Here is a 12,674-nt window from a genome sequence, read left to right as displayed (position 1 = left end):
TTAAAGAGTTTTTTTCATACATTCATACGTTACCTTCAGCGTGAGCTGGATGTGGCTGTCATCTGATAAAATTTGTGTATCTCCAAAATGTTAATTTTTCAGGGACTCTGATAATAACTGATCAATCATTTAACTTAATTATTTTATTAAAATGCCAAAACTCTGGTTTCAGGGAGGGATTTGGTTTGTTTCTCTTTGTCACGTCACTATAAATTAATTAACTTTGTAATTAACAAGTAATTTGGAAATGCCAACAGTTGCAGCAGGAACTATTTTCCACCATTTTTAACAATCATTAATTCAACAGTTAATTAAAATCATAATCGATAGACACATTAATAATGAAAATAATTCTTAGTTGCAGCCATATTGCTTCTTCACACTGATTTCACAGACTACAATGTTTGTACCTCAGCTAAACCCCTGAATGTGTGTTTTGTTTTTTAAAAGACAAAGTATAATGTATGGAAATCTTTATTACTGTAAGGTGAATACATTCACGTAAGCTAAGACAAAGTATATACCATGAGTATCTGGTATGATGTGGCTCCTGACTCAGCTGACTGACTGATTGATCTTTTCTCCTGCAATCACTCGGTGATCCTGTTTGAACCGAAGCTGCAGCAGCTTCTGTCAACCTCACAGCATCCTGTGTTAATCTGTCAGCATGTGGATCCATCTGCATCACTCATCTCTATGAAAACATCTGCTGCGCTTTACCGCGGGGAGTCTCGTCTTTTTATTTTCCCCTCTTGTTTTCGGGGCGTCTTGTTTTTTATTCGACTCTTGAGCACACGGGGAGGGAAGGAGAACTGACAGAAAGACATTAAATATGTAAACACACTTCAAAGGAGGCACAAAAATGCATTCTGTGATATATATTTATATTGATTATAACACTCTAAACATTTGCTGCCATCTTGTGGAAACCATATTTTCATGTTGCGTTTGTTTTTCCTTGAAAAACAAAAAAGCACACGAATGTTACACTAAAAACTCTTCAAATGTTTTCTTGTGTCCCCTTTGTTGGACTCGAAAATGATTCACTACTGAGGTCACGTGGGGGTCACTGTGTAAACTCCACTCTCTGATGAAGACAGCGAGATGTGGTTAAAAGCTCCAGAAAAGCTCAGTAATTGTTAATTTTTTTTCTCAATAGTCTGTTAGCTATTAACCAGGACCTTACTGGTGAATTTTTGAGAAAACAAAATGTACAATGTGAAATACAAGAGGCACTCTCCTTTCAGCCTGGTGCTCCACTGACTCAGCGAGATTCGGTGCTGCATTTCAAAGCGTTTTCCATATTTTTCCTGTTGGCTTTGCTGATAGACAGCCAGCTAGCCATGTTAACATGCGGAAACATAATGCCCATACTTGAGTCTCTACTGGTTCGCTAATGTTAGCCTTGGCCACTCTGCACTGTGCATCACAGAGTCAGGTGGGAGCTAGCTAACGGTGCTGCTTATTGCAGCTCATTCAGAGATTACTGCTGGTAGCTAACTGCGGAAATATGGTGACCCAATTAGTCGGTTAAGATTCTCAGTCATCCAGGTCATGGTAATTGTAAGTGCTATATCATAGGCAACTTGAACTTGGTGACCCAATCTTCCCCGAGGTCGCCCTGGAGAGTCAACGGCCTCGTTCTGAGCTGCAAAACCTCTTTAGCATTGTTAAGTATGTTAGCAGCATAGGTCAGGCTGACACTGCTAACTGTGCTAACAATGCTAAAGGGGGTTTGCGGCTAAAACATGAGCTGCTTTCTCACAGGGGGGAACATGATGGGAGACCGGAAAAAGGGCACAGTGTGGGGCGTCGGTGGCTTAGTGGTAGAGCAGGCGCCCCATGTACAAGGCTGTTGCTGCAGCGGCCCGGGTTTGACTCCAGCCTGTGGCCCTTTGCTGCATGTCACTCCCCCTCTCTCCCCCTTTCACACTTGTCTTATCTTTAAAAAAAAAAAAGGGCTTTCAGTGTTTCCACAGCAACACTTTTGGGTTGGGACTGTTTATAGCAATATAGCAATCCATAGACTGTATATAAAGATGGACGGCGCATCTCCACTCACCCAAACTGTGCAAAAGTGAAGCTCAAAGACCCCAGATACGGCTGCCATCTTGTTCTGGTGACGTCGTTCAGAGCCAGAGTCTGTGCAATAGCGATTTCACCGGTATCAAGTTTCCCGCCCATACACCCACCCCGACCAATCATGAGCAGCACCACTGAATGCGAGCCCACCAACTGGCTCACAATGTTTGTCAATCATGTTGTAAAATCCCTGTTTTTTAGCATTAAACTATGAAAAGCCAAACTTATCAGAAAAACGAAAACTCGAACAAACATCAGCGTGATAAAAACGACCTTAAAAGACAAAATCACCTCTGGGAAAAGGTACTTTGTATTTGAGTACTTTGAGTTTTTAGTTTGGCCCATGTCCCATCCACTAACACGGACAGGGCGGACTTTATGACCCATACTGCAGCCAGCCACCAGGTGGCGATCAAGATGTTTCGGCTTCACTTCTGGGTAGCTATCATGTCATCAATCTTTATATACAGTCTTTGCGGTAATCGCTGAATGAGTGATGCTGCTAGCTAGCTCCCACCACACTCCAGTGCGAATTTTTCTAATCCCAGGATAGCAAAGGAATGTCCCGCCTTACTCTGCCTCTAATCGGCTTACCCTGACACTCCAGCCCTAGCTAATCCCACTCCTCTTGGTTAAACCTAACCAATCCAACCAACGAGGGCAACAGGTACAAGCCAGTTGTAGAGAGCATAGAGTGGGACATTACTTTGCTGTCCTAGGATTCACAAATTTGTTGCACGGGTGGTGTACAGTGCATTTAAACTGAAGAGTAGCTGAATTAAATTTTGTCAGCGACAGACATGCTTAACTTAACTGATGAACAGTTACCCAATGACGTCCCTAATATTTACACATCTGTACCAATATATTTATTTGTGAAACTCTTATTGTTGCAGCTGCAGCGTTTAGATTCATGAGGTCTGAACCTTCAAATCTCTTCGGTCTGATTCTTTGTCTCAATCTATAAAATAAATGCTCTTGTTCTTCCTCTGTGGTATAGATTTAAAAAACAAAGTGACTGGTCAGTGTTGCTTCATGCTGACCTGGTGGCTCTGCAGTAGCGTTACTGTGTGTGTTGCCCCTGGCAGCCGGCCTGCGTGTGATGTTAATCACTTGCGGCAGGTAATGCAGATTATCAGGTATTAAGTGATCAGTTTAATTGCTCCTTCTTGTCCCAGCAGGGAGCAGGTGCACGTTGTCGGCTGTTGTCATCTGTTTATGGGGCTCAGAGACCTGCTGCTGCCTCCGCGTATCCAAGACGTGACGCGGGTCCAAAAACACAGAGTGTAATCAGGTCCATTTTCTTAATGTCAGTCAGTCTCAGGTCTGTGTGTCAATGTGTCCTAAACCTGAGGGAATCTAATTATCCTCTGGTCTATTTCAGACCGGGTCCTACAGGCCTCAGCTCTGTTTTGGATTGGGTCTCCTTTGGTTTATGCACATCAGGACACAGTGAGTTGTGCATGGACCCATTTCCAAAATTCAAAAGCCATGACATGGCTCTATCAACAGCACCTTTAGTTTATGCATGTATGTTAAGAAAGAAAGGATTATAAAAAGTTTTAAACATTTGAAATGACAAGTGTAGCCCTGCTTTTAAGTGTTGTTGTTTGCAACATTTTAAAAAAACTTCCTTTTAGAGCTGCGATTGATCAAATTTTATTTTCCATTATGATTTTAGCTTCCAACAATTATGCTCTCAGTTTGTCTTGTGTTATAAATCCAGTGCTGCGGTGTATTTTGGCCCCTCCTTAAAAGCCCAAACCCAAGCCCATAACATGTGTAGTGTATGATGTCATGTACGTGGTGTACAGTGTAGTGTGCGTAGTGTATGACCTAGTGTGTGTAGTGTATGTTGAAGTGTGTATAGTGCAGAGTAAATAGTGTTTGGTGCCGTTTACGTCGTGAATAGAACAGTATTAATCATAATGTACAGTGTGTACAGTGTAGTGTACACAGTGTACACCATAGTGTGTATAGTGTATGGCGTAGTGTTTGTAGTGTGCAACATAGTGTATGTAAAGGTGTTCGTAGTTTATGGTGTAGTGTACTACATAATTTTTTTAGTGTAAGTGTAGTATGCGCAGCGTACAAAATAGTGTATGATGTATACGTAGCATACACTGTAGTGTACGATGTAATGTGTGTAGCACACAGTATAGTGTATTATGTATTATACGTAGCATTCGGTGTAGTGTGCAATGTCGTGTGCGTAGCATACGGTATAGTATACGATAAAATGTGTGTAGCATACAGCATAGTGTATGATGTAGTATTCGTAGCATACAGTGTAGTGTGTGATGCAGTGTGCGTAGCATACAGTATAGTGTACGATGTAAAGTGTGCATAGCATACTGTGTAGTGTACGATGTAGTGTGTGTAGCATACCGTGTAGTGTATGATGTAATGTGTGTAGCATACAGTATAGTGTACGATGTGATGTGCGTAGCATACAGTATAGTGTATGATGTTAAGTGTGTAGCATACAGTGTAGTGTACGATGTAATGTGCATAGCATACATTGTAGTGTACGATGTAATGTGCGTAGCATACAGTATAGTGTACGACGCAATGTGCGTAACATACAGTATAGTGTACGATATTAAGTGCGTAGCATACAGTGTAAGTGTACGATGTAATGTGCATAGCATACAGTATAGTGTACAATGTAATGTGCGTAACATACAGTATAGTGTACGGTATTAAGTGCATAGCATACAGTGTAGTGTACGATGTAATGTGCGTAACATACAGTATAGTGTACGATGTAATGTGCGTAGCATACAGTGCAGTGTATGATGTTAAGTGTGTAGCATACAGTATAGCGTACGATGTAGCAAACAGCTTAGCGTACACAGTGTATGGTGTACCATCCACAACAAAGAAAAAAAGAGTGTGTCCAGTTTGAAGGAGCCGTGCTGTACCATGCAATGAAAATGAGGTAATAGATGATTCAACAAGCACTTTGTCTGAAGCACACTGATGCCTTTAATTGAATGTGGTGATCAGTGCAAGATATAAGTCAGGAGAACCGACAGGAAGAGGGCGCTGCTAAAATTCAGAATCAAGGTTTGTTTAAGTACAGAAAAGAAAAGGTTATGTTCTGGAAGTTTAAAGAATCTAAAGCGACGGTGACACTCATCTCAGAGAGAAACTCATGCTTGTACTTTGAGAAGCCTTCAGCCTGTTGGAAGTCTCGGCTTTACATTTTAAATCAACTCCATGTCTCTGACGTTATATAGTCACATAATGTATTTGGTAGTTGGCTGTATGTTAAGATGGATGATGTTATTATTTCAAAATAAGCCTCTCCAGAGAGATCAGGGTAACCTCCGCCTCACCTTGGAATCTCTATTCATCCACTTCTCTGTACATTATCCCTTACATAACACCCAGTATGTAACCTGGTCCTGATAGCAGCGGCGCCAACAGCTCTCTTTATCGGAGCTCTCAAACATCCCTGAACACAGCTCCATTCCTCTGGATTATGTTTTCCATTTGGGGACTTTTTACTTTTCATCCACAGAGGGGAAATACTGTACTCTGTACTTACCTGATGACTGGGCATACAAGTTGCTTTGCAGATTCAGGATTTAGGTTCAGCATGAAACTACAGTAAAGATAGGTCAGTCAGAGATGCCTACATCAAGGATTTGACCGTTGATAGCAGAGTTAGATCAGACACAAAAGGCTCTCAAAGAACGTGAGCAGCAACAAGGATTCTGTTGGGAAACAGATGCATGAACATTAAATCTGTTATGGCTCAGCAAGGAAACAGGTTGGAACCCAGATGCACGACTCAGAGACAGACAGGATGAGTACAAGTTCACATTTACTCCAAAAATCAAGTTTGGTTTGCCTGCCTGGTTGTGACTCAGGGAGTCACAACCAGGCAGGCAAACGTATCTAAGAGGGGCCAGACTGACGGGCAGAGGCTGGTGGAGAGGCAGAACAGATGGCTGGAAAGCCAAAGCGGAAGCACAATACACAATCTGGTAAAGAGTGAATGTAAACTGCAGGGCCGCGACACCTAGGCAAGATGCCTGCCAAGCTGCGGACCACTGCGGGCCACTGTTTGAGACCAACAACTAGAGCAGTTGTTTTTTCGTGAGTCCTTGCTGCGTGTTCAGCGGCTTTATAGCCACAAAACATCGGTGCTTTTTAGCTACATGTTGCTGTTTTTCCAACAGTGATAGTGGCACCAAAACTGGATATTTTAAACCAAAGCATGATCTGTTCTGAACCATAACTAAGTGGGTTTGTGCCAAAACCTCGTCACAGGTTAAACACAGTGTTGTCAAAACGGAAAGTTTCATCTTATCCGCTCGTATAATAATGTACAAAAGTGATGTATCTGTGGTTTGCAGAGATGTAGAATCATGTTTTTGGGTTGTCCGTCTGACGACCGACGGTCCGTTGGTCTGTCAGCCTGTCGGTCTGTCTGTTTGTGCAATATGTCTAGGGTTGTAACGATATACCAGTTTCAAGGTATACCGTGATAAAAAAGATGGCGGTTATCATACCGTGTACATTTGTTTATCTACAATATTTGGGAGCAAATGCAACTGGACGGAGAATCTCCCCTTAATTGAGTTATTTTCTAAGGGGAGACTTTTTCCACAAATTTCCATTAACAAAACATTTTCAAATTTCATTATAGGGGCGGTAATTCTAGTTTCTGGCTATAGGGTTGGCGTTTGGTATTCTTCACAAAAATTTTGTCACAACACCAGCCAACTCTTGCTCTCACATTATCATGTCTTTTCCCTGCCATCTCCCAACTCTACTGTTAGTTTCAGCTGCTGTCAGTCCCTCCTGCCCTGCAGTAATCCCTGTATTCCCGCCATTCCCCATCACCTGACCTCCTCCACCCACCTGCGCCAGACCTCACTTCTCATTAAGCCTCGCAGTGTATAAACACTACTACATTTCAATTCATTCTCTGCCAGATCTCTTGACGTTCTTGCTACTTAGCGTTCCAGCCTTTGTCTCTGACCCCTGCCTGCTTTTTGGACTCTTGCCTCTTTGTCTGATCCCTAATTGGATAAGTTCTCCTTCTCTTTCTAACCTTTCTCATATTGACCTCTGCCTTTTTCAGACCACGAGTAAAACTGAACTCTCTCAGTCATGATTTTGGCTCGAACCCTACCACCTTCTCAGCTGACATCCTTGCTTATCCAAATCCCGTACCACACTGAAGAACACATGAACCGTACTCTAGACTAACTTTTCAAGTGGACTCTAGCACAGGCATACAGGTGCACCACGCCTGGGTATGATACACAGTGTTCACACTAATCACGCAAACTGTACTTTGGGGTAATGTGCGCCCAGATCTGGGCTTGAGCTTGAGGGGTGTAAATCACCAGTTTAATCACAATATGACATTATATCAATTCTTTGGGCAATGATAAAATATTTGCTGATATTACAAAGTCTGCCACGATGCGATTTAGATTCGATGTGAGTCAGGGGCCTGTGATCGATATGATATTATCTGCCTGTTTAATCTAATAGATTACAGGAGATGCCGCCACCCCTTTCTTTTTTGGTTTCGGCCATAAAAGATAAAAACAACACAGACATAATGTAAATAATTGTAACTGCTTAAGTGCAGTAAAGTTTACTTAAACTGACACACACATAAAACAGAACAAGATAATTTAGCCTTCACAGCTTTCTTTCAAAGAGTCCTGTTTTTTGTCATTTTAACAGAGACCATGATCTTTTTCATAGAGCTTTAGGGTTATCTGTCCTGAGGCCCTGAAGGCAAACTTCTCCAAACAGCCATAAAACAACAAGGTCATAGACACGTCAATTGTTTTTTGCTAGTCACCTATCGGCTAGCAGACTTTTCCTCTCCTTTCAGCCTTCAGAACAGCTAATGTTGCTGCAAAAAATGAGCAGAGTGAGATATGCGGCCAGGCAGGTAACGTTATGTCGTATTTTATCTCTTAACAGCACGTGCTTTGTCCTTTGACTTGTGTTTTTTTTTCCAAAATCGAATGTATTTCCTCGCTGCTTTCTCTCTGCTGCTTGCTATCTACCTGCTGCTGTTTGATGGTGACGCAGACTTTCCAAATGAAGGCATAAACTAAAGATGATGATATGAATAGATGTTTTCACTTTGCATCAGTATTATTAGATCGTTTATCGATATATCGATCCAGATGAATGCATTGTCACACCCGTGGTAAAAGCCCCCTAAATTTCTCCTTGTGAAACCAAAAGTTGTTTAATACTGGGACAAAAGATGTGTGTACGTTTTAGCTGGGGGGTTGGGTTTATGAGAAGTTGCCAAAATTCTGCAGTGTACCACGAGTTTGTGATTTTGTTTGTTGTAAGGATGGGGGGTGGAGGGGAATCAAATTCTAATCAGGACCCCGCAACACTCTTGTGCCGGCCCTGTGAAGTGAGTCTGTCCACGACAGTAGATGCTGTCTCAACACATACACACACACAAACATACGTAAGCATGTGAGACCAGCTCTGCTCTGACGGTGAGCTGAGCCTCGGGACAGGACCAGCAGACAGCAGCATCATGTTAACCTCGTCTGAGGAATCTCTTCAGCTTTAATCTGAACCTTCTCACCCACAAATCTCTCTGCACACAGTCTTTGTGTCACCAAGGGGCTGTCAAGGATCATAATTGCTTTGTAATGTTCCTTTGATTTTTTTAAATTTTTATTTAAGTCTGCTGAGGCTTCCTAACATCCAGGTCACTGCACGGTTCAACCGCTGTTAAGAGGCGACAGATTTTATTGGTTTGGATGTGGCTGGGAGGAGGAGGGAGGGTGAGAGAGAGGGGGGAGAAAATAACAAAATCCTGTGATGATTTGATTATTTTGTGCAGCGGAGCGGAGAGAAGAGGGAGAGGCTTTGGATGAGGCAGGATGTTGATATGTTTTTGAATCCGTTGTGTTTTTGCTTGTTGCCAGGACGATCATGGGCCCGCACGGCATCAACCGACCTGTACAGAGGCTGGAGTTCTGTGACTGCAAGAAGGGACTGGGTGAGCATCTTTCTTCCTGACCTCTCTGACCTCTGGATCATAGTTAATATAGTCTCAGCTGTCTCTAAACTGCAGCTCAGGGTGTAGAAACATGGTGTGGACAGCAGCATATGTATAAACAACAGACAGCGGTGCTAAAAGTATCATCAGATCATTTGTTTCCTAACTAACCTGAGCTCCTCTGTGCACAGGTGTGAAGATAATCGGGGGTTACCGAGAGCTGACAGGGGAAGAGTTCGGCATCTACATAAAGCGAGTGGTAGCTGGTGGGTTGGCAGCTCTGGATGGTAGGTAGTTTTTTGGTAAATTGTCTCATACAGGGGGAATTTAATATTGTTATCATTGTCCTCCCTCAACAGATCTGTCTGTCTGTCTGATTGTTACTCTCTGTTCCAGGGCGGCTTAAGTCAGGTGACCTGATTTTAGATGTCAATAACATCAGTCTGATAGGAGTGACCAATGAGAGGTGAGTTTGATGTGTGCTGCATCTGCAGTTTATCAGTGTGTGTGTGTGTGTGTGTGTGTGTGTGTGTGTGTGTGTGTGTGTGTGTGTTGGCAGAGGTATTTTTGGCTTCAGGGATGACAATATCTGTGAGTTCATCACTTTGGCTCAGACTGAAATATCATAACAACTGCCGGATGTATTGCCACCACATTTGGTTCAGACATTCATGGTGCTCAGAGGAGGAATGTTAGTCTGTGATTCCCTGACTTTTCCTTGTTTCAGTCTGTACATACCTGCAGAAAAAATGGCATTCCCATTAGCTTCAGTTGTACTTTGTGTTTACTGCTAATTAGCTAGTTTGCATGCTTAATGGTGAAAAAACATAATTATAAAAATGAGGTATTAAATCATCATCATCATAAAGTCATCATCAGCCAAGTCTCGATATGTGTGTCACCATTAAATCAGACCAAATATGCCAGCTTGAAGAGGTGTATTTTCAGACGGGATTTAAGGAGGACAGGGAGTCAATACTGTGAATGTCATGATGGAGAGCGTTCCAGAGGTGGGGACAAAACAGCTGAAGGATCTAGAGCCCATGGTAGTCAGGAGAGCAGATGGTGATGTGAGCTTGACTGCAGAGGAGGATCTAAGAGTACAGGAGGGTGTGTAGATATGAGGGAGTTCAGACAGGTGGGAAGGGGAGTGGTTAGTATCTGCAAGGAGAAACTCGGTTTTATCACTGTTAAGTTTGAGGAAGTTGTACGAGAGCCAAGATTTAATATCCAATAAGCAGTCAGAGAGGGAACTGGGTGAAAGAGTGGATGTAGGCTTGGTAGATAGATAGAGCTGGGTGTCATCAGCGTAGCACTGGAAATGAATGCCAAATTTTAAGTAAGAGGGGACCTAAGACAGAGCCCTGTGGAACACTCCTAGTAGCTTTTAACTTTTATTCTGTACGTATGAACTACCAACCCAGTACCTAGAATAAATGTTGGCATTGTAAGGTTATGCAAACTTTACATATCTTTATTTTTCAACAAGTGCAGTTAACGTGTGGTTAAGTTTAGGCACAGAAAACACTTGGTTATGATTAGGAAAAGATCCTGTTTTGGCTTCAAGTACCCGCTTGTGGTGGCACAACCATGGCTGGAGCTTTTCATGGGACTATCCCCAGTGAAAAACAGTAATGAGTTAGTAGAAAACACGCAGATTTAGTGGTTAAAATGTCGCTGGAAATGCAGTGATGACTCACTAAAAAACAACTGGTCTCGTTAGTTGGTCTTGAACAGTGGTCTGGCCATTGACCATCCCCTCCACCTACAGATGACAAAGTCATCTCACGTACCTGTACTGTACAAATGTTACGTGTCTGTAATTTGCAGATATGTACAATGCCAACATTTTCTTCTGGTGACTGAGCTGGAGCTACCTATATACTGTATGTTCACCTGCACGCCAGGTAAAAATGTTTCATCCTGTTTCCTCACAGGGCGGTGGAGATCCTGAGGTCAGCCTCGCTCTCTAATCACATGTCCCTGCTGGTTGCCAGAGACGATGAATCCAGGTGAGACAAAAAAATAAAACCTCACTGTCATGTTTTGACACCACAGGTCGTTCTCGATCTTTTAAAGGAGCAGTGTGTAAGACTTAAGGACATTTAGTGGCGTCTAGTGGTGAGGACTGCAGATTGCAACCAGCTGAAACTTCTCCTGGTTAGAATTCCTTCAGTGTTCATTGTTCAGGAAGATTTTTCCAGGAGGTGAATTATCCACTGAGGTCTCTTCATCTCCAAAACAAACACACCAGCTGATTTAAACCAGTGAAAACAACAATAAAGCAGTTTGACATTACAAATCAGTGTTTCTCCAATGCTGCTTGGCATGTCAGGGCTGAGCCATTTGACTAGCCCCTGCTAATGTGTCTTCACCTTTTTTCTTTGAAAACTTAAGATCTAGATGTTCAGTAGGTTTTTACCAGGGGCCAAATTATCCACAGAGGTCTTTGTCTCTCCAAAACAAACAGACCAGGTGATTAAAAATGACCAAGACGTATTCGGTAGATGATAAGTAAGAGAGGACCTAAGACAGAGCCCTGAGGAACACCACTAGTAGCCATTAACTTTTATTCTGTACGTATGAACTACCAACCCCTTGCTAGAATAAAGCAATAAAGGTGATAAAGTAGTTTTATCTTTAACCAAAAATCAGTGTTTTTCCACTGCTGCTTATCGTGGAGGGGCTTCTAACTACAGTGGCTGATGCAAAAAAGAGAATGGCCCTATCTAGAGTCAATGTTTGGTTTGTCTGGTGCAAAATGGCGAGCTGTGGGCACAGGACGAAGAACGAGGACCTGCTGCCTATATAGATATAAACGGCTCGATCTAAGGTAACAAAAACACAACAGTTCTTAATTTCAGGTGATTATAGACTAAATAAAACATACTGACTATATTATATTACATTTCTGCCAGCAGATGCCTCCTGCACACTGGACCTTTAAGTTTCAAACATTTTGGGGTGTAAAACTTTCTGTTTTGGGTTCAGCTTCACTGGACAGTTTCCGTTTTTAATGTATTTTAATGTATCTGGCTGCTGTGACGTTGGAATATCCCTCTGGGTATTAATATAATCAACAGTTGATCTACAGCAGGAGACGCAGAAGCACCATTATTCAGTTCAACGCCCTGTTTCCATCGGCCTTAATTCCATCATGTCTTTTTTCCAACTGAGCCAGGTACAATGTTCCTTGTTTCACTGTGGGTTTGTTTGAAATCAAACGATGAAGTGACTACAGAAATGTGTCAGTGAGGATGACTTGTCAAACATTTAAAAAGATAAAAGTGAATGTTTGCATGATGTTCTTTACTCGTTCTTTCCTCCAGCACACCTCTCACACATTCAGGTTTGTGTAAATAATTTCACTTATGTGTCAACAATCACAAGGAGCCTCTAAGCTTCTTAAATTTGTCTCTTACAAAAGCTTTTCTTGAAGAATCCTAGAGCGTGTGGAGGAAGAGCCCGGCTTTATGGAGTGTTTAAAAAAAGGTTTTTCATGAATATTTTCTCCAAGGATTCATCTTGTATTCCCAATCTGATGGTTCCCCGACACCAGCTGATGTTTCAGAGGCCACAT

At 42.3% G+C, this 12,674-nt stretch overlaps 1 protein-coding gene across 2 annotated transcripts in view; it reads left to right on the top strand.

Annotated features, from left to right (window-relative positions):
* The window catches only part of stxbp4 (syntaxin binding protein 4), a 79,425-nt gene that overhangs the window by 1,032 nt on the left and 65,719 nt on the right, over positions 1-12,674 (top strand). For both annotated transcript variants that reach the window (XM_049563269.1, XM_049563270.1), the window contains exons 3-6: positions 9,021-9,094; positions 9,286-9,381; positions 9,491-9,560; positions 11,032-11,106. In XM_049563269.1, coding sequence (XP_049419226.1) covers positions 9,021-9,094; positions 9,286-9,381; positions 9,491-9,560; positions 11,032-11,106 — 315 coding nt within the window. The remainder of the gene's footprint in view (positions 1-9,020; positions 9,095-9,285; positions 9,382-9,490; positions 9,561-11,031; positions 11,107-12,674) is intronic.

This window comes from Epinephelus fuscoguttatus, linkage group LG20 (assembly GCF_011397635.1).
Source record: "Epinephelus fuscoguttatus linkage group LG20, E.fuscoguttatus.final_Chr_v1".
Taxonomy (NCBI): Eukaryota; Metazoa; Chordata; class Actinopteri; order Perciformes; family Serranidae; genus Epinephelus; species Epinephelus fuscoguttatus.
This window is presented reverse-complemented; position numbering and strand designations above follow the sequence as displayed.